This window comes from Oratosquilla oratoria, chromosome 18 (genome assembly GCF_046742065.1).
Source record: "Oratosquilla oratoria isolate Oo_2021 chromosome 18, ASM4674206v1, whole genome shotgun sequence".
Taxonomy (NCBI): Eukaryota; Metazoa; Arthropoda; class Malacostraca; order Stomatopoda; family Squillidae; genus Oratosquilla; species Oratosquilla oratoria.
The window spans coordinates 10,598,074-10,621,532 of record NC_134794.1 but is presented as its reverse complement, the minus strand read 5'-3'; the positions used below and the strand labels follow the sequence as shown (position 1 = coordinate 10,621,532).

The window sequence follows — 23,459 nt, the reverse complement described above, 5'->3', positions numbered from 1 at the left end:
GCATTTCACAGGATCAATCTCCTATCCAGTGTAATAAAATGATGCATATAATGAGAAATATTTCTACCAAATGTTCTGTTTACAATAGAAAGCGTATATATACACAGAGTACGTTTCATTATTTGGATATGTATGCGTGTAATATATATATATATATATATATATATATATATATATATATATATATATATATATGTGTGTGTGTGTGTGTGTGTGTGCGTGTGTGTGTGTGGTGTGTATGTGTGTGCATATATGCCTGTGTCTACATGTGTATGTGTGTGTGTGTGCGTGCGTGCGTGTGTGTGTGCGTGCGTGCGTGTGTGCGTGCGTGTGTGTATGTGTGTGCATGTATGCGTGTGTGTACATGTGTATGTGTGTGTGTGTGTGTGTGCGCGCGCGTGCGTGTGTGTGTGCGTGCGTGTGTGTGTGTGTGTGTGTGTGATTCACCATGGTCTTGGATGACGTGTTGGACTCGTGATCGACAGCTATTCGCTCCCGAAGGAGATCTCAGAGCTCATATATGACCGATCTATGGGTAACACTGTTAGTTTACACGCACACATACACATACACAACTCCGCGCACACGACAGTTGGAGTAACGACTCCCAGCGAAGTAATACTGATAATCTTAAAACTGGGCGGGAATTGAACCCGGACCGCCGTAGTGGCGGCCAGAGACAATAGCAAGGTCATGCCTTTCGTTCTTGATGGATGAATGGATGGATGGATGGATGGACGGATGATAATGATGACGATGATGATGGTGATGATGATGATGATGATGATGATGATGATGATGATGATGGTGATGATGATGATGATGATGATGATGATGATGATGATGATGATGATGATGATGATGATGATGATGATGATGATGATGATGATGATGATGATGATGATGATGATGATGATGATGATGATGATGATGATGATGATGATGATGATGATGATGATGACGATGACAACGATGACGATGATGGTGTTGACAACGACATTTACAATAGGTAAAAACTCCCAAAAGATTGCTTGTGTATATGCGTTTTGTGTCATCAAATTAAAACAACAGGGTGATGGATACGGAGTTGCCAAGTGTAGGTCTTATGGTCCCTTGCACTCTGCTTCATTCTTATGTTATTATGTGTGTGTTGTCTGTGTATATATATGCGTACATATCAATGTGCATGTATGTTGCAATGTGTGCGTGTGTGTGTGTGTGTGTGTTTGTGTGTGTGTGTGTGTGTGTGCGTGTGTGTGTGTGTGTACGTGTGTGTGTGTGTGTGTGTGTGTGTGTGTGTGTGTGTGTATCTAGTTGTGTGTGTGTGTGTGTGTGTGTGTGTGTGTTATGTAACATGGTCTTTGATCATGTATTGGACTTTTGTTTTATTTATTACGCAATAGCGTCCTACAGTGGAGGGAGGTTTTCATAATGAATATAGGAAGGCAACTGGGATGCAGATGCTTACACACGTACACATACACTTATATATACACACATACATACAATACATGAGTTGCAGGTAACATAATATAGTACACTGGGTATTGTACATTCACTCAAAAGGGAATAAGACTGAGATGTCCTCACGCACGCACGCACGCACGCACGCACGCACGCAGGGTATCAGGTAGGTATTATGAGAACCCACCACAGCGGGGGTAACGGACAAGTATTTCGAAATCTAATCTATTTTTTGATAGGAGATGACGACAGATTGCATCTAATGGTAGTCCCTGGGGGTATTAGATGGTTACAAAATAGTGTATAAGAGATCAAACATCAATGAATAATTTTTCCTTACTTTAACTGCATTATGTGTGACACAAACTGCCAACTGTTCAAATTGTAACACACGCGCGCGCAACACACACATTATCATCATAGTCATAGTCTTTGTGTGTGTGTGTGTGTGTGTGTGTGTGTGTGTGTGTGTGTGTGTGTGTGTGTGTGTGTGTGTGTGTGTGTGTGTGTGTGTGTGTGTGTGTGTGTGTGTGTGTGTGTGTGTGTGTGTGTGTGTGTGTGTGTGTGTGTGTGTGTGTGTGTGTGTGTGTGTGTGTGTGTGTGTGTGTGTGTGTGTGTGTGTGTGTGTGAGGTCACAGTATTACCCATAGATCGGTCATATATGAGCTCTGAGTTCTCCTTCGGAAGGGAAATAGCTGTCGAGGATACAGGTCGTTTCGCTACATTGCCAGTTCGCTACCAACCAGTTCGCTACATTCTTTGGTCGTTTCGCTACATTTCTTCGGTCGTTTCGCTACATTCTTTGGTCGTTTCGCTACATCCTTTCGGTCGTTTCGCTACATTCTTCGGTCGTTTCGCTACATTTCGCTACACTGTTTTTATTCGCATTTGAGATACGAATATGATAAAAAATACAATGTGTGTAGGTTTATAAAGTACCTGTAACCCATTGGACGTTTCGCTACATGGCCAGTTTGGTAGCGAAACGACCAAAGAATGTAGCGAACTGGTTGGAAGCGAACTGGCAATGTAGCGAAACGACCTGTAATTCTTCGGTCGTTTCGCTACATTGCCAGTTCGCTACCAATCAGTTCGCTACATTCTTTGGTCGTTTCGCTACATTTCTTCGGTCGTTTCGCTACATTTTTTTGGTCGTTTCGCTACATTTCTTCGGTAGTTTCGCTACATTTCCTCGGTCGTTTCGCTATATTGTTTTTTTTTCGCATTTTAAATACGAATATGATAACAATACAATAAGTGCAGGTTTATAAGGTCATTTTCATTTCGCTACATGGCCAGTTCGCTGCCTACCATTTCAATACATTGCTCGGTCGTTTCGCTACATCCTTTTGGTCGTTTCACTACATTCTTCGGTCGTTTCGCTACATTTCGCTACACTGTTTTTATTCGCATTTGAGATACGAATATGATAAAAAAATACAATGTGTGTAGGTTTATAAAGTACTTGTAACCCATTGGACGTTTCGCTACATGGCCAGTTTGGTAGTGAAACGACCAAAGAATGTAGCGAACTGGTTGGTAGCGAACTGGCAATGTAGCGAAACGACCTGTAATTCTTCGGTCGTTTCGCTACATTCTTCGGTCGTTTCGCTACATTTCGCTACACTGTTTTTATTCGCATTTGAGATACGAATATGATAAAAAAAAAAATACAATGTGTGTAGGTTTATAAAGTACCTGTAACCCATTGGACGTTTCGCTACATGGCCAGTTTGGTAGCGAAACGACCAAAGAATGTAGCGAACTGCAATGTAGCGAAACGACCTGTAATTCTTCGGTCGTTTCGCTACATTGCCAGTTCGCTACCAACCAGTTCGCTACATTCTTTGGTCGTTTCGCTACATTTCTTCGATCGTTTCGCTACATTTCTTTGGTCGTTTCGTTACATTTCTTCGGTAGTTTCGCTACATTTCTTCGGTCGTTTCGCTACATTGTTTTTTCGCATTTTAAATACGAAAATGATAAATATACAAAAAGTGCAGGTTTATAAGGTCATTTTCGTTTCACTACATGGCCAGTTCACTGCCTACCATTTCGATACATTGCTCGGTCGTTTCGCTACATCCTTTTGGTCGTTTCACTACATTCTTCGGTCGTTTCGCTACATTGTCTCGGTCGTTTCGCTACATTCTTCGGTCGTTTCGCTACATTCTTCGGTCGTTTCGCTACATCTACATCGTTGTCCAGGTGATCACCAGGACAACGAGGAAAGCCAAGAAGATCTACGATGGCTCAAACGTCCGGACCCCGGGAAAGGATAAGTCTCATTTTATTTCTGTCCCTAATTCTATAAACACCATAGATATTGATGATTATTTGTTAAAAGGTGGAATAAATATAGCAAAAATATCTTCCAATAAAATAGGAAAAATATTTAAGAAACATAATAATATGCGTAATAATCTCAGTGTCATTTACCGTATTCCATGCAACGGTTGTCCATCATCTTATTTCGGTGAGTCAGGTCGAGGGTTCAATAAACGCTTGAATGAGCACAAAAACGATCTCAGGGCTCATAGAACATCTAACTCCCTGTTTCGTCACCTGGACAAATGTGGACATCTACCTGATTGGAACAACGCAGAAATTCTACACGAGGGATTTGAGAAGAAAATGAGAAAAACTGTGGAAGCTGCACATATCGCCGCCAACAAGAACAACAACGACAGAGACGGATTTAAATGCCTCTCGAAAGCAGCAAGTGTCCTAATAATTAAATCGTTAGCCAAAGGGAAAACATGACGCTCATACCTTGGCGGGTTCCCTCTCACTACGAATATAAGAATTGTGATCCGTCTGTAATGCTGTAGTCCTCTGAAGAAGACCAAGTTGGTCGCAACGTTAGGACATTAAACTCTATTCCTAACACATCTTCGTTTGCCCTTCCCCACCCACATTCTCTCTCATATATATATATATATATATATATATATATATATATATATATATATATATATGTGTGTGTGTGTGTGTGTGTGTGTGTGTGTGTGCATGTTTGTCTGTGTATTCCGGTGACAATCGTCAATGAAAATAATTCTCGGTGGTCTTTTACCCATGTTCCTGCTATGACTTCAGTCCTACAACCTCGTACAATCACTTTCATCCTTTACTGTCCTCATGACCTTGGCCCCATCATCAAATAGTATTGTATGACCATTCATTTCATAAATCAACATAGATCCACATTATAACTGGTGTCAACACCAATCATTCTTAGGGAAAAAATAGTGTGAAATACAAAATCTTTCTCGTCTGTATATCATTTATACGCAAAGGTCTCCCTCTCTTCAAATTATTTTGTCCCTCTTTCATTATTATCACACATTTTAGCTATCATAACTGTCAAGAACACGAGTTTGTAATATTGGGTTTTTTCCTTGCTTCCCCCTTTCATCAACTGTGACCCAATGGTCACGTTGACCATTTTTCAATATCTAGTCACTTTCCCTTCTTCACTTAACTCAAGAATCCCATCCACCAGGTCTTGTCCACACTGAGTTGAGTATCTAGTTCCGTTAATGCTAGTTTGAGATACCATTTTCTCACGTGCAGTGGCCCCAGCGAGTTTTGTACTCGCTCCTCCTCTATTGCCTCACTCAGCGTTCCATGTCGTTTCCATTTCCTCTTGAAAGTCACTCTCCTTGGGACATGCAGACTGAGCACTTAACTCATTATTTCCGCTTGCGTTTTTTTAAGGCTATTTCGTCTACTTTTAACTTGTTGATTCTTTCTTCCTCAATATGATTGAATTTATGCAGACACGAGACATTTCTGTTGATAACAAGGTCGGATGCAAAATACACTAACTGATTTAATAATTATCTAATCAGTCATATATACAATTGAATACGAGACTTTCTGTGGTAGCAAGGTCGGATGCAAAATACACTAATTGATTAAATATCTAATCAGTCATATATACAATTGAATATATACACAAATAAAAGCACTGAATAAATAAAACAATTATGTATACATAAATAAAAACAAGTGGTCTAATTTTTTTTTCGATTACACCTTTTCAGATATTTCTTTATTTTCTATTGTTTCTCGTTTCTTATAAATATCTCTTGCTCAATCGAACTTTCTCTTACCCCACTTATTCTATGATCTATCTTGTAAGTTAAACCCAACGCATTTCTATCTGCACCAGTGTCTGGAAGTATACTGTATATGCAACATTTATAAAAAATAACGGTAAATGGAAGACCACATACCGTGAATACAAAGTTAAATCAAGAATGAACGTGCAGAGATGCACTGGTTGAACGAATGATTGGAACCACTTAATGCAGCTCTCTGTTATCGCAAGTTCACAACACGGCGTTCAGACGACCACTGGCTGGCGGCATCTTACAACCCCAGCTGCCGATGACGTACCTTGCCCTCAGAGCAACCTCCTGGGACTTCCAAACCACAACGTTCGTCAAATTTCCTGTTTAATGAACAGTAAGAAAATTGTCATATACTTACACCCGAATTGTTTATTTGTTATCTTGTAGGATGAAATTTATTGTGTTTTTGTGTTTTAATGTCCCCTAAAGCAAAATAATGTAAATACGGAAATTGTTAATGAGCAACTGCAAGACAAAACCTATTTTCCTGGTAGTCTAAGCATGCAAGGGTTTTCCCCCCAAAATTCCCAATACATAATTATTACGTGTAACTGATATCCTTATTTAACTTCCAAACCAATACGGTATATGGTACTCTGTTGTCTTATTTCCTATATTGTTAATATTTTCTCAACACATTTCTCGCTAGCAGTGTTGAATGTCTGATATTAAATTGTTCACTCGTTACCCAAAGGTTATGTGGTAATAGAGTCTAGGTTGAACCATTGAATATTTTCACGTCTTCCAAAGTGCAGAATATATACAAATGTCGCATTTCAGAGTTTGCACAGTAAGGCCGGGCCGATGGAGCATTGGTTTCAGGCTCCATTCACAACCAAACTTCTCACCATCTTACAGAGTCTTACTGGAATATATTGAATCTGTATCACCCTCCAGGGGATAGCCCAATGGTCGAGTAGTGGACCATGAAGGCTTAACACACCTCATCTATCCTACTCTTAATAAATATATATAGTTACAGTATATGCTGTATACATCATTCACGTACCTGTTAAACTACTGTGCTGTCTTGCCGTAAGATTTTGCGTTAGAGACCATAAGTTTATGTATAAAACGGTAATTGAACCAAAAGAAAACCATATTCTTTTTGTAATTAAATATTTATTTGTTTCAAAACAAAAGCACAATGAAAACAAAGTGTAAACTTAAACGTCAGACTTGACGTGGTATATAACATTTGAAAAGGATAATTTATTTCAAATTGTTTAACACAAACACATTAAAAAACACATCGCATGCGGAGAAAAAGCATAAGATTTTCAACTTACGCCGTAAGATTTGACAGGTATGCATTCATGTATATACTTACATGCATGTCAAACTACATGCATATATATATATATATATATATATATATGTATATATATATATATATATATATATATATATATATATATATATATATATATATGAGTGGAAGGGTGGTGAGATAAACACCGAGTAATGTTGGAGTGTAAATTTACTGACGTTTCGTCCTTAACAGGACTTCTTCAGAGTATGAGTACATAAGCATAAAATCAACATATATATACACGCGTTCGTGTCCGCGTTCCTGCTAACCCACGCCACTCGAGTCCGCTTGTTTCCTCATCTCCCGGCGGATGAGTCGTCCGGACATTTGAGACAGTTTGATGAAATGTCCGGACGACTCATCCGCCGGGAGATGAGGAAACAAGCGGACTCGAGTGGCGTGGGTTAGCAGGAACGCGGACACGAACGCGTGTATATATATGTTGATTTTATGCTTATGTACTCATACTCTGAAGAAGTCCTGTTAAGGACGAAACGTCAGTAAATTTACACTCCAACATTACTCGGTGTTTATCTCACCACCCTTCCACTCATTCTGTCGTCCTTCTGTCCAATATATATATATATATATATATATATATATATATATAATTAAATATATATATATATATATATATATATATATATATGAAAATGTTTAGAAGCTCTGCATAGGAATTCGAACCCTGCCCTGTGCGTGCATAATAACGAAGTCAAGACTCTAGCGACTGAGCTACGTGCGAATGTTCGACCACACTTCACGTAGCTGCCGATGAAGTAGCCTCAATTTCATCCAATCCCCATATTAGGCGATATATATGTATATATATATATATATATATATATATATATATATATACGTACATATATATATATATATATATATACAGTATATATATATACTTGAAATGAGGTTACAGAAAAGACACCCTATGACGTAAAAAGATAACTGTCTAATTACGGACCCAAAACAGCAAGAATTCGGAAGATACGCCAAGAAGCAACTTAGATGGGCGGTTATGCGACTGATAAACTCCTTATAGATAAATGCAAGGAAGCTGAGCTCAGAGAACACGAGGAAGCCATCTCCCAAACAACGCCGGAAGATAATTACAGCGATGACCATGAGAACTACTACCACCAAGCTAACATTTTCACACAACACCAAGGCTGCTCAGTGCTGACTAACCTTGCTCCCACCCACTCCAATCGATCCCTTAGCCCAAGCGCAAACTGAGACACATATAATGGTGGTCTAAATGAAAGTCACAGCAAATTGCAAAAATTATGTATAAATCGAAACATTTTACAAAAAAAAAAAAAAAAAGGACCGTGTGCTCTCTAGCTCACGGCTGACAAGAAACTGGCTTGCATCGCGTCCCACGCTCTTTTTACATGGCTCGGCCACCACCTCTCATTGTGGGGAAATTGGGACTTGGGGGAAGCTGGGTAAATGCAGGTATGGGCACCTGTCTATTCTTAAACCTATCAGAATGCAGAACCTCACTAAGTTACTGAGATGGGTCAAAACCGTGAATTTATGTGGGATGAAGCCTCTGCGTCACTAGAAATGGACCAGTAAATTTTGTGTTTAACTTAGACTTGCTCAGGCATTTGCTTGAATAGATGATCACCTTCTTGGATGGAAACAGGTGTAGCCTTACTATGTTGTTTCTGTATCATGTTTGATCTAGACTCCTGAAGTTCCCTTTTAACACAATCATAAATGGTATGCAGTGTATGACACTGAAGATGACTGTGATTTTCAGAATTGTAGAGAGGACGAATAGAACTATCCAAAAGATCATACGAAAGTCTCTTCTCAGAATCATAAATGACATAATGAGGTGTCCTTTCCGTTGCTACAATGATAGTGCTATTATTGCAGGCACTGACATGGGGTAGCCAGTCTTCCCAAGTTTCCTGCAGATCATTAGCAACGTGCCTTCGGATGTCAAGTATTTTTCCAGAAAAAAAAAATCTCCCTGGACAGCCTTAGGTATTTTTAAAATGTCTCTCGATGAAAAAGATCTCCTTATTTTCTCCTTTCCATAGGTATATGTATAAATGCAATCACTTGAAAAACAACGGAGTTATTTAGCTCGAAATTTCAATATCTTTAGTTTTGAGATATGAGGTAAATCCAGATAGAACAAGGGTTTATTGTAAGATTCAGGCCTGTTTGGCTCCTGAACCCCTTCTAATTTACAAGATATTCATTCGCAGGTGAGGGTGTCAGAGGCTTTACAGATACATCTTCATGATCTGTGCAAGTGTTACATGTGATAACAATGGAGCAGTTAAAGGCACTGCATGAAGCTTCAATGCTCTTCTCACCCCCACATGCATAACAAGATTTTCGATGATGCTTTCCAACTGAGAGCGTGTGATCAAATATCTCTTCATCTTCAGAGGAGGGAAGAATTTTGTCTTGCAGGAATTGGTGACGCAAGACTTATCTTGTAACTTGTTTTATTCCTGTTACGCTTAGTAGTGGTGAAGGCGAATGCTGTGAAGTTAAGAGCAGTTGCTGAGATCATGATGAGGGCTACAGTGAGGCTGAGTGATGAGAGAGAGGTGGTGTTATCGCGTCCGAGGGCAGTAAGGCAGCCTGCGCTTGTTTCTCTCTCCTGTTGTCATGTAAAGTTTGAATTTTTGACCTCTGCCACATATTCTTTTTTTAAAGACGCGGTATGGCTGTAGATTTACTTGGGAGAAGTAGTATCCAACATTAGGGAGTACTACAAGGATACTAATCAAGGCGGGAAGGTAGCCAGACGAGCGGCTTTCCAACTTACTCCCTCTACTGTGAACGCCTCGAAAGACACTGAGATGTGGTGCAAGCCGCATGACGCTTGTGGTAGCTAAGTTGCCAATTTGCTTCATGTAAGTATATATCGCAAAACACATACATATACCAACGGCTTTTCCCCTCTTACAAGGGACAGGTAAACTAGATTCACCTGTCAGGCCATGCTTAAGAAGTACATTGCTTCCAACCAAATCAGTGTGGCTGGGACAGGGATGATCCTTCATCCACAAAGAAGTAAAATACGAGGGATAACAAATGCGTTTTTAGATGGGTGTGTGTCAGGTGGGTATACTCGTAAACTTTGACATAGCTACCCCCATTTATATGGGGAAATGGTTTTTTAGTATATGTATTTGGAAACTTCAAAACTAATGTTTCCCAGGAATAAAATATTTAACATTGTGGATTTGCCAAGAATGCATAACATCAAACAATGCGTTTTGCAATGTTATTTCTTGCAGATTCCATGTGATAATTTTTCATCATGACTTATCATCTGTATTTATATGTTGCATCTTTGCCTCTACGCCCAAGACAGAGGTGTTGGAAGTAATAGGGGGGGGGGGTGAGAAGCTGTCTCCAATGTTGCTTTATGCACCAGGGGCAGTGGGTGGCATGCAGGGGTGACCTGTCATCCATGAAGAGCTAAGATGAAAAGGAAGAAAGGACGGTGGATGGGAGTGGAATGGGTGGGAGTGGATATTTGCCTTTTCACTTGGCTACTTCCTTTGTAAGGGGGAAAAAGTCCTTGGTATTTAGACAGATCAGAACAGAGGGATAACAGAAGTGTCATCAGCACTCTTTTTGGGAAAGAGTCTTTTGGTACATGTACTGTATATACTTTTCCATAGCAAAATATTTACATACGTACAAACCCATATCCCAACAAAGCCTCTCACCCTTGTAAGTAGGGTGGCCAGGTCAAAACATTCACTCACCTCACACCCATTAAAACACATTCATCACGCCTCCCAGCTTAGCGAAATGGTGCTAAAACCTAATTCGGCCCCTAGGGTACACTCGGACCTCGGTTGGGGTTGAAGGCCACCTTTTTGATCCAGGCGAGGTACGAGGGCTCGTGGAGGGAGATGTAGATGCCTGGGAAGTTACGGTCTCCACAACCGTAGCCTAGTGACACGATCCCTGCGACGGTGAAGCGTTCTTCATCGTCCAGGTAGACGATGGGGCCCCCTGAGTCAGCCTGAAAGAGAATATTTAATCAGCAATTACCAGCGTTTCTATCCTTCCTGGAGGACAACATCACACCGAAGATGTGGAGCCATAGAGATGGTCAAGGAGAGATTTCTAAGAGGCTAACAGAATAGAAGGATAGTAGACTTTAAGAAAATTATCAGCATTCTTCTTTAACGGCTCACAGAGATACCACATAAATCACTAAAATACTGAGTGCATCAACATTCTGCAACCAGCAGTCAACAAGGAAAGACCTCGTTAACACTTTCATCACTAATGACGACCTCACAATGCTTTTGTTCTGCCTTCTGTCCTGTGATTTTATTCAGTCCGGGAAACCCAAACTCAGTGTTGCTAATCGCTTGATTGAAAATTATCCCACGTAACACACGTAACCTAACATATCATGGAACACAAAAATTATGGATGATGGAGAAAAGTGGAAATTATTTTGGGAATCTGCGTGCAAAAACACATATGAGACAACTATTGTTTTCCTTGGGACAAATTCTTTGTTGCCCAGTGTTATTATGATTATTGTTTTTATTCGTGTCATCAGGATGTGCAGGTAAAAGTGTGTGTTGTAAACTCTCAGAATTCAATTACACTGTATATTCATTTATATACCCATCTGTTTATCTACTATTATTCGCTTATAAATTCTTGTTACAATTGTCAATTTTGCCATAAAAAATTATAACGCATTAACTCTTTTTTCTTTTACTTGTGTCTCTATGGAATCAGCATAAAGAGACAAACTTCATTCTTATGGTGGGTTAATTCCGTCTTAACATTATATCAGGTTTTCAAAAGACAAACTGCCTTAACTCCACATGTCTTCTACATTATTAGAAGGCATAACACATTGACTATGATACTTAACATTTTATACGAATCAAATGCCATACAGCACCAGTTCTCATGCCCATCCCTTGGTTTGCAAAACTGCAACATGCATATACGAGTAGCACACACACACACACACACAAACACACACACACACACACACATACACACACACACAAACACACACACACACACGCACACACACACACACACACACACACACACACACACACACACACACACACACACACACACACACACACACAAACACACACACACACACAAATCAAGCTGCTGGAAGACTTTTCTGTCGATACCTTGAGCTGGATGTAGAATAGTAAAATAATAATAATAATAGTAAGTACATTAAGAACCAAATGGACTCCTCCTGCTGGTCTTTTGCTCGTCCTGTGTAACACCTTGTTGGGCTAAAATTCTAAGTATGTAAAATGTGTCCACAATTGTTGAAATTATCTCGGTGACAATTCGACAATATTGTAAAATACCGACTCCATGCACGTTCATGGACAGAGCTTGTATACTTTGGAACTATTCAGTCAACTCTGTGCATTTGTCTGTTGCATCCTTACCGAACAGGCGTCTTTTCCTCCTTCAGGATCGCCGGCACAAACGATATTCTTGCCGATTCCTTGTGGGAACCTTGTGGCATAGTCGTGCAACGTGGAGTAGCTCCTGTCACACACAGATGAGTCAAACACGGTCACATTGACCTCTTGGAGAATGCTGCTGCCCGCCCCTCCTGCAAAAATATAGGATAAAAATAGATACCAGACTCACAAAGCCTGTCATATAGAGAGACTAGAGACAGGACATACTATCATAACAGTCAAGCTGGAAGACGGTTGGTATGATCATCATTTAGGAATGCACACAAGGTTGAACTTCTATAGACAAACACGACAATGGCAAATTGATGGAAATTCAAAGACAGTTTTGAACCACAAAAGAGCATCTCATTCACCAGAGATCCCCTTCGATCTAAGTCCGCCCCAGTCACCAATGAGAAGTATACACCGAGGACCTCCTTGCTTCACTTGCAAGCCAACGCAATTCCCGACGGTTTCCTTGAAGCAAACCCTTATACAGACACTTTTTTCTTTTCAAACAACTCTCGACAGAATCGATCGACTTGCTCTACCCGTGAGTTCTGCGGACGTCGTCCCCTTTCTCTCTCCTACCAATGTTTGTCTCTAATGGAGACAACCCAGTAAACAAGATCAAGATGAGGGAAGTTTGCCACATACCCATAGATCCAGAGATAACATTCACGAATTATGCGGGTAACGGACATAGAATCTCACAGAGCAGATGCTGGTTTGATACAAAGTCAGGACAGTAATGCCCCATAAATCTCCCAAGGCACTTCATAACAAAGACATCGATAAGCCTCTTCAAGTCAGCATTCAGTGTCCATGTCTCACAGGCGTACATCGTCAGGTCTCCGTAAGAACACGAAGCATTAGGATTCGATTAGTTGTTGACTTACTGGGAGTGAAACTCAACTGCTCAGGACTCTGGGACTTTAGCGGATGGGGGTGAACCCGTGCCAGCAACAGAGGGCAAGCACATTGCCTAGCAATCACTGCAGTCCTTCCCCTTTTTCTGCTTCAGACAGGAATGGTTGGCCCCCTTTTCCATTAAGAGGGATTGGTACTGGACTACGAAACGGTAGAAAGCAATGCATGCAACTCGTGGACCAGTGTCTCACCGCCTTTCAGCAACCCTACTCTTAGGAGTAGTACTCACCGCTCCTTACCTCATCACTCCCATTCTCTCCTCTTCTCTGCTAGGGTCTGCCGCATGATCATCAAAATCTTTTTTGAAGAAAAACGCGTGCAGTGCCAGCATCGGCTTTGCGATGACTAACTACACCTCGGCCAGCCGTGTGATATAAACAACTGGATCCATTGAGGAACGCATGCCCTCTGTTTTCGTGGGTCGCCGTCATCAACGTTTTTACCTACAACTTCCCACGCAGCACACATGACCTCACGCCAATTAGGAGCACGGATCATGACCTGTCCGTGTATATAAAGGATGGACCATCGCACGAAGATTGAGATCACCCCCGGATCAGCATACATGAGTGTGGCTCGCTGTTCCTGCTTTCTCACCACCTTCCCCTCCCCTTTTACTACCTCGCAAGAACATCGCCGGAGACACATGAAGCACAGTCGTCACCTCCCTCGCCGTCTTGTTCCTCCCAACCCCCCACTGGCGCCCAACATTCATTGTTGAATAAACCAACTCTCCACCAGTGTTTGCCTTCAACCAGCCTAATTGATTGTCCAACGTGGGGCAGACTACCAGCCTAATATTTGGCGCCGAACGTGGGGCAGACCAGCAGCCTAACACCTACAGTGACCTAGCAGATGCCAGCCTCATTTCCACCCTTCAACTTACCCCGTCTCTGATCTCACTCAGAGAGGACAGAATTTCGTTTATCAATAGCTTGGCAGTCGTTACCAGCAAGGTGAGCCTGACCGCTCAGAGGGTCATCCATGCACTCGCCCCAATGAACTCTACATCCATCCATGTCTGATATTAGTTGTCTATCGCCTGTTCAGATAGTGTTCATTTAGGTCACAGATTTGGAGTTTTTTTAAGGGCATCAAAAGCAGATCTGTCATGCACATTAAGATGGCTCTCTATATCCTCAATGATTCCACTGACATACCTCTCTTTGTCCCTTCTTATGAGAGGTCTAGTCTGTCATTTCAGAGATTTATGCTGGTCCAGATCCCCAGCCAATCTGGTCCAGTGACTCATCTGGTGTCTCACGCGACGTCACACCATTCCTCGTCCTTGGCAGTCTCCATTGCACTCGACGGCAACTTTAATAGATTTACCCTTGAAGTTATCTCTTAGTTTTGGGATTTGAAGGGCGCCAAGCATTTCGATTCGATTGGAGGCTGCTATCACATACTCCTGAGCATACGTATCTTCCCTGGTGACTTACTTCTTGGAATTCTCTTGTACTTACATGATACCGTTTAAAGGCCTCACCTCAGCTACGTGAAGTCGCCTGACTTTTGTCAGGCTCTGTAAAGTATGTTACCGTTGTCATAGAATGAGTTTTCTTACCAAATTCTGTAGCTCCCCAACCGGTCAGTGTGACTTTGGTTCCGACGAGGTTCGTCCTGCTGTTCTTCCCCCAAGGTAGACACGCGGGGTTGGCATTTGTTCTCTGGTAGGTGAAAAAAAATAACAAATAAGCACTTTTGAGAATTTGAGTTAATGAAAAGTGTGGCCAACAACTCCAAAACTATATTATCAAAGCATACGTTTATGTGCGTATTTGAAAGTGGCGTGTTTAAGAATGTGCACATGCGCACGCACACACACACACAAATGAATGATTGACAAATATTGCCAACGCTGCCTGTGCATCGCTGTCTGTACTTCATGATATTGAACTATGAGGCTGTGAGTACTAATATATGAACAGAGGCTCCTCTTACGTCGTAGTGTATGCTCTCGTTCAAGCGCATGAGAGCAAGGTCATGATAGGTTTCCGGGTATTTGTAGTCTGGGTGGAAGACGACCTGAGTGATGGTGTAGTCGACCGGGTAGACCAGATCGGAGTCATTCTTATGGTCGTACTCGTCGAGACGCACAACGTCTGGGTTCCTTTCCGAATTAGGGGAAAATGTATACAGTCTTCAAATTTAGAAGTTTTGTTTCATTTTATGTCACTAAGTTGTGTGTTTGAATCTCGCAGTTCTCCTCAATGACTGTTACCTGTCCCAACAGTCCAAGCGCAGGTACTCAGCGCCTCATTGTGTAAACTCACCACCCCATCACGTACAAATGTAACATTTATTGTCGAAGACTTGATAGACTTTTCTCTACAGCAATTGCTCTACATGTAGTAAAATCTAGATATTGTGAATTATGTAATTTTGTATATATCAATGTACAGGTATTGAATACTGTATACTACTGATATCAACTTGGATATTTTCTAACATTTACATCTGTTGATAAGGACCATATGCAATTTTTCATATTTATTTATATATTCATTCATTCATTCAAACGCACATACCTCTATTGCAGACATTTTCTTTAGGTTATTTTAAATATATATATGTTTTTCATCTCAAAGGGTACAATAAGATTACATTTGTTATACAATCTGAGAACTTTGCCCCGGGCGGCACTTTGCATGTAAGGTCTCTGTCTGCTTGTGACGTTATGTCATCTGTTTTCTTTCTGAAGTGACTACTCTCGTCCGCTCTTGTCCGTTCCTCGTTCCTACCCACCTCCTACCTTTGTAACAAACAGTGTGCGGCCGTGAGGATCCATTCTTCATTGATAAGGACTCCATCACAAAACCAAGTGATGTCACCATTCCGCTCCTGCCATCCGAGAAGTGCCTGCAGAAGGAAGTGAATTCGTGAATCTGTCTTTTGTTTTCATACGTTTTTCCTTTATCTTAAAGCACCTGCTAGACGCCATTGCAACAGACAAGCGTCTTTTATCAATCTGAATCTCTATCTGTCTCTATTCAGCCATCTCCCCTTCCTCGCCATATCCCAGCATCTGTTCCAATCTCTTCGTCATGTACCCTTGGTTTGTATACACTGGTTTGTACATACTGCCACAAACGAGGACACCTCGTAAACATGTGTTACCAAAGAAACCCTTCACAACTAAACCGATACTGCGATTATCACGGTATATTTTTTCACACGAGTGATTGTTGCCGTGTGCTATTAGCACGGAGGCAACACAAACCAGAATCCCCAGATCGCTCTCCTGCAAGGCATTCACATAACACATCTTTATCACTACATAATAACAAGATTCAGTGCACACCAAGGACAGTTACTCAATACCCGGAAATTCACTCAGCAACTCTACTTGTACATACCCTGGATATCCCAGACATGTCTTCCCATTCCTTAATATTCAATGTTACGTCTAACAACACCAAAGTGACAATCTTTCTCGACATGGGTTCCCTAGTTAACATAATGTCAACACACAATTTCCATAAATACCGCACTGTAATAAAGCGTGTCACCATTTTGGAACTCCCCGACGTCAACCTTTGCAATGTAGATGGTGTATCATTCCTGATCATAGGTAAATTATCCCTAGACATTAGCTTCAAAGATGAGTGCCCATCCATTCCAGTTACCACCTACGTAGCTGACGTACACTTTTCTGCTGATATCCTCATAGGTTTGATATTGATGAAGCAACATGAAATAATAATTTACTCTGCTCAAAATTGTATAATTTATGCAAATAATTTCCTCCCTGCATTGCCATCAGCAACATCTTACAAAGTAAACCACATCCACGTGACCGAGCAAGCAGAACATGACTCCGCGTCAGTTGATTCTACTCCTCCCCCCATTCAAATTCACTCCGCTTCACACGAGGATGCACCAACTGCTAGCACAATTTGCACCACCACCCAAACCCCTCCCTATGACTCTAACTCTTCTACCCTACTGAAAGTTGTGGACATGCGTTCCAAACGTAATAGACGCACTAATTCCTTCCGTATGTCCAAATCAATCAAACTTAGGACAAAAAAAAAAACACAACAACTATTAAATACCGTAGAGTTTTCGCCGTCTGAGGACACCTTCCTGCCCCTCTTAGAGGAATTCAACACAAAATCTACCCCAGTCACGGAAGTGTTATCTACATTCAAACACACTCACGCAGTACTTATGAGCCCAAAGACGATGTTCCCTTGTGAGTATACAAAGATACACATACGAGTTTTTCAAGCATATGACACCGATGTACTCTGTATGCCAGAAACTCAGTGGCATTTCGCTCCTTGCAGCCATCAATTCTTCATCAAGGAACGATCATACTTTCATTTTAATTGCCAATGACACTAACGTACCCCTCCATCTCACAGTTGGTACAAACATTTGCGATTTCGAAGCATATCCTTTACACGTCAAAGTCCTGAATGACAAATTTCACACTTCGTAAGTTTGTGCCGCAATTTCCGACGTCTTCACAGCACAGGAACCCATTTATGCATCACATTTCAACCCCATAGACTTCTTTGGTGCACAAGCAGACTTACTTGCACTTTGCAACAAGTTCAGACATACTATTGTCACTCCAGGTGAACCCCTCGAAGTTACTAATCTCATTCAGCATAATATACTCCTTCGTGAGAACTCTAAAACCACGTCACATTCCCTCATACAGAATGCCACATAGTAAACGCATGTTTGTAGATAACCTTATCCAAGGCATGATTGCGCAAGTTATTAAAGAATTATCAATCAGTGAATGGAATTTCCCTCTCTTTGTTGCCCCTAAACACGATGGTTTCTTCCGCCTAGTAGTAGACTTCGGAGAATTAAATAAGTTTATAATCCCAGATAGACATTACCTCCCTGTATTACAAGATATTTTGCATTCCGTCAGTGAAAACAACGTAGTGTTCACGACTTTGGACCTTATGTCAGGATATATCTAGATCCCCCTTTCTCCAGAGTCTAGGCCTATAACAGCCTTTAGCACACCCGCAGGTCATTATCACTTCAAACGACTAGCAAAGGCCTTGTATTACTTCTTATCTTCCCTGAACATTAACCTCACTGTGGGCAGTGAATGGTAGCTAAGCCAAGCATCTGTTGCACCTTCATGGCAAGGTTCTGCAAAGGCCTCGTATTACTTCTTATCTTCCCTGAGCATTAACCTCACTGTGGGCAGTGAATGGTAGCTAAGCCGAGCATCTGTTGCAAGATGATTGAAAAGAAGAGGCAATCCTTTAGATGTCTAGCGTGCCCAACACGTATGCATGTGGAGTGAGAGAGAACTCCGACATCTTCAGACAACTCTTATGGAACTCTCCACTATGAATTTGATCTAAATTTTAAGGGACCCTCCACTGTCGTCGGACCTAAAAGTGACAAGAGGAGCCAGGCGCTTCGGACCACACCCAAATACCTGGCAAAATAATAGACGTTTCCGTCCAACATTGCCAACCTCCAGATCAACATATGTCAACACGTTATTTCTTTATCACATGTTTCCTTTATGTTCTTTATCTTTTGTAAATCTTATGTAAATATTATCCCATACATGGATAGTGAATGCCCAGACCCAATCCATTCATTGTATTTGTAGATATAGGAAAAAATAAACTATTTTTAGTTGTTTAGGGGCAACTACCAACTTATGCCTGTAAATAGAATTTGGTAACTCCCCGAGTTCTACTCCGAGGTTGCACCATGATTGTAAAGAGAGAAGGCTGAGACATTAAAGTGAACACGACTTCACTTTGTTTGTCTCACCAAACCTTCGATGTTGATCCCCACTACAAATCTACAATAATGAATTGTTACAGCTTCACATAAACATTCTCCTGATCTGCAGACCCATGCTGTAACCCCTCTGTACACAGAATTAGGCTGTGGCAAATTAAAGCAGAACTGTAGACTCAAATATGATATTGCAAATGAACAACTTACCATATATTTCACGAGTTCATAACGGGCTGGTTCTCCACCAACGGCTAATGCATAAAGCGGGTAAATCCCCGAGTCGGTACCATTCGACCATTCGAAGGCGGTGATGATACCGCCTCTATTTCTTGACACATTAAAGATGGTGAAGCCAAGTTGTTGAAATTCGTCGTACGCCATTCTCACATCTTCATGAAGAAATGTAAGATCTTCAACTCTACGAGGATAAGAATCGCCACAATCTACGGTTGGGAAAAAAGTGTCAATGGCATCTATGTCTCGGTTTATATATATACATACATATATATATATATATATATATATATATACATATATATACATATATATACATACATATATATACATATATATACATACATATATATATATACATATACATACACACACACACACACACACACACACACACACACACACACACACACACACACACACACACACACACACACACATATATATATATATATATATATATGTGTGTGTGTGTGTGTGTGTGTGTGTGTGTGTGTGTGTGTACATATATATATATATATATATATATATATATATATATATATATATATATATATATATATATAAATATAAAATTGAGGGAGGAAGGGTTGGAACGTGCCTACCCTTGGATACATATTCATTCGAGTTTCATATCAAGAATGGTGAATTGGATTAGCCATGAGTTGAAAACGTGCACGATACGACTCTTAGCATCTTTCTTACTGAGGGGCACATTCCACCCATCACCCAATAGACTCCATGGCAACCCCCCCCCCCCCCGTCTCATCCAACCCAACCCCCGAAATCGGTAACGGGAAAAGGGCCCCTCCCACACCAGGCTGTCGGTCCAACCATATTGGCGACACCCCCCCCACCCTCCTTAAAATATGAGTGTATTTACCTAGTTGTATTTTACAGGAAGGGGAGCTATGCTCGTGGGGTACCGTCTTTATATCTCATTTTATCTAGGCTGTTTTTAAATTCATGTATTGTTTTTGCACATGCCACTTTCTCATCTAACTTGTTCCAAATGTCTATTACTCTGGTGGGAAAGCTGTTCTTTTTCAGATCTCTTCTATAACTGTCTTTCTTGATTTTCTTTCTGTGTCCTCTTGTATTTCTACTATTCCATTTTATTAGATCCTCTCTATCAATAGTTTCTATGCCTTTTATGATTCTATAAATAGTTATCAAGTCTCCTCTCTCTTTTCTTTGCTCTAATGTCTGTGGCTCAAGTTTTGCTAGTCTCTCTTCATATGATAGTTCTGAGAGTGTTGGTGCCAATTTTATAATTGCTCTTTGTATTCTTTCAAGTTTTGTTATATATGTATATGTATATATATATATATATATATATATATATATATATATATATATATATATATATTGTACTTGGTGACCTCGTCGTCGCTGCATATTCCAATCTTGGTCTTATCAAAGTGACAACTATTTTCTTCACCATTTCTTCATCCAGGTATGTAAATGCCACTTTAATTTTTCTTATCAAATTATAAGTTTCTCCAAAAATTTTGTTTATATGTTTCTCAGGGGACATATTGTTCATAATAATGACTCCCAGGTCCTTCTCATTTTCTACTTTTTTTTATTTCTTCTTCTCCCAATTTATATGATCCCACTATTTTTTTGCTTCTTCCAAATTCCATTATACTACACTTCTTAATATTGAATTCCATCTCTCACTTCCTACTCCATTCCCATACTTTATTGAGATAACTCTGTAGCGACTCACAATCTTCTTCAGTGTTCACTTTTTCAACAATTTTGCATCATCCGCAAAGAAGCTCATATAACTTTCAATTCCTTTATCCATATAATTAATATATATACCAAACATTATTGGGGCCAGAACTGTTCCTTGTGGAACACCACTTATCACTTCATCCCAATTAGAGTGTTTGTCTCTTATCACCACTCTCATTTTTCTTTCATGCAAGAAGTCTTCCATCCACTTCAGTAGTTTGTCCTGTATTCCTCCAGCAGTTTCTAATTTCTTAAGCAACTTCTTATGTGGCACCTTATCAAAAGCTTTTTTAAGGTCTAGAAATGCACAATCAGGCCATCCATCTCTTTATTGTATTACATCTATTAGCCTTGTTTCATTATTTCATTTCTTGATACTTCTATCTCTTTCATAGGGGGAACTCTCTCCTCCCATTCGATATCTCTAGGTTGTATGTTTTCCCTTGTAAACACAGATTTAAAATGCTTATTCATTATTTCTGCCATTTCTATTTCCTCTGTGTATTCGACTCCTCCTTGTCATAGTTTCTCTAATTCTTGTTTGCTTGCTGTAACTTTTAGCTAGGGAAGTCTGGCAACCCCCGGAGTTTCTCTCTGGGCTTGCCAGCAGTTGTTGTATCAGACTATGATCAGAAATTAAAGAAACAAAACTGAACAGCCTTTCCCTCACCACAGACGAGCAGCCCAAAACTGTATTTATTAATTCATTTACCTATTTATTTGTTCATTTATTCATTTCTACTTGGCGATAATACACTTGCTCGCACCGTCATCTGAGAATATGCGACTAGTATGACTGTACTGTTGTGGAACCAGTTTGATCCCGTTTGCCGGTCTATCAGCACTTCACACGATGCAGGGAAACATGGAGCAACGTTAAGCCATCTGAGAAAATAAACAAGTTTGACCTTTGCTGGTATGAAATGCAGTATTGGTACAGGATCTGGTAACAATGAAGCCGAAAAGTGACTTATGGATAAACAGTGTCACTCGTTTAAATCTTTCTTACCAACACTACGACAGTGGGCATTTTTTTTTTTTTTTCAGATATATGTAAGCTCGAGCAATCTTTTTACTCCTATGTAGCGGAAAAAAAATAACAAGTAACTGAATTTCCCAACTACACATATAATCTACGTTGTCATACTTGATGTCTGTCACGCCCGAGGCGAAAGCCAAAATAGAGGGAAAGTGATGCCAGAGAAATAACAATGAAAAATAAATAGATTAAATGAAATAAAATAGGTGTATATATCTATATATACTCACGAAAGTTGACCTCGGGGGCTGATATATCAACTGATGCTCCAGTGAGACCTCCGTTGTCGGCTGTGATAACATAAATTAAACTGCATGTCAGTATTATATAGCGAAATGTGTATTTACATAGACACATTAATGTCATTAAATATGTGTGTGTGTTTATCTACTTATACACTCGACTCTCGTCTTTCCGGACCTCCTTATTCCGGATATCTTTTTATCCGGACAGTGTCCGGCTAATAGTTTGAGTCCGGACGGCCGACAAATGAATTCAAAGAACGCGCGCCTCACGTACTACCAGAAATGCCCGATAGGTGGCGGCAGGTGGTTGAAAACTGTGTTTTGTCCGGTATCAGTGAACAATTTTGTGCATTTTTCAGTACAAATAGATACCTTGAAACACTTAATTATGCCTCCCAAGTCTATTAAGCGTAAGCGAGGGCCTTTACAGTGGCTCAAAAGCAATTCATAAGAAAATTAGAGTGTTACGAGTGTTTGTGACGAGCATGGTGTGGCTAAGCAAACTGTGTCCGACATTAGAAAGTCGAAAGATAAGCTGGTAGAATATTCTGCCAAGTACTGTGTGGATGCATCGGCAAGCGAAAGTGGTAAAGGTGAACGAGGGCCAAATATAGATAAATCATCTAGGTTAACACACACACACACACACACACACACACACACACACACACACACACACACACACACACACACACACACACACACACACACACACACACACACACACACACACACACACACACACACACACACACACACACACACACACACACACACACACACACACACACACACACACACAAACATACACACACACACACACATACGTCATGCAAGAAAGAATAGAGATACAGGTCAAACACTTCCTTACCATGAGGACAACATACGATGGGCACGTCACCTTCGGCGAATCCACAGATCTTGGGACGACTCTGCTTTACCCTGGCGAGGACCGGTTGGCATTCGTAGATCGAACGGCAACTCCCAGACTCTCCCAGGGGCGTCGTGCATGGAGTGTTCCTCGTCTCCCCGGGAAAAAGAATCCCAGAGGCTGTTGGAATTGCAAAGATAATTTATATGCATATCATGTGCAGTACCTAAGTATGAGGTCTCTAAATTAATGTGTAACATATGTCTATATATATGTATACACGGTCGGAC

General features: G+C 40.6%; 2 protein-coding genes across 2 annotated transcripts in view; both read right to left on the bottom strand.

The window, feature by feature from the left end:
* The window catches only part of LOC143035062 (venom protease-like), a 105,287-nt gene extending 99,475 nt beyond the window's left edge, over positions 1 to 5,812 (bottom strand). The window contains exon 1 of the mRNA XM_076201555.1: positions 5,703 to 5,812. The gene's annotated coding sequence lies outside the window, so the exon portion shown is untranslated. The remainder of the gene's footprint in view (positions 1 to 5,702) is intronic.
* Positions 5,813 to 7,602: 1,790 nt separating this feature from the next.
* Positions 7,603 to 22,511, bottom strand: LOC143035061 (venom protease-like). The gene is made up of 7 exons (XM_076201554.1): positions 22,284 to 22,511; positions 19,245 to 19,480; positions 16,057 to 16,163; positions 15,246 to 15,414; positions 14,869 to 14,971; positions 12,354 to 12,523; positions 7,603 to 10,924 (listed from the first exon to the last, which is right to left on the bottom strand). Exons 1-7 carry the CDS (start codon positions 22,417 to 22,419, stop codon positions 10,733 to 10,735), a joined length of 1,113 nt encoding a protein of 370 aa, XP_076057669.1. The 5' UTR covers positions 22,420 to 22,511; the 3' UTR covers positions 7,603 to 10,732.
* Between the last annotated feature and the right edge of the window lie 948 nt (positions 22,512 to 23,459).

Excerpts from the sequence above, each read along its gene's own strand:
- LOC143035061 (XM_076201554.1), bottom strand. The coding sequence starts at position 22,419 with ATGACATTAATGTGTCTATGTAAATACACATTTCGCTATATAATACTG. Across the intron at positions 19,481-22,283 it reads AGCCCCCGAGGTCAACTTTC|ATTGTGGCGATTCTTATCCT; the intron begins GTGAGTATATAT and ends TCCCAACCGTAG. Across the intron at positions 14,972-15,245 it reads ACGAGAGCATACACTACGAC|AGAACAAATGCCAACCCCGC; the intron begins GTAAGAGGAGCC and ends TTCACCTACCAG.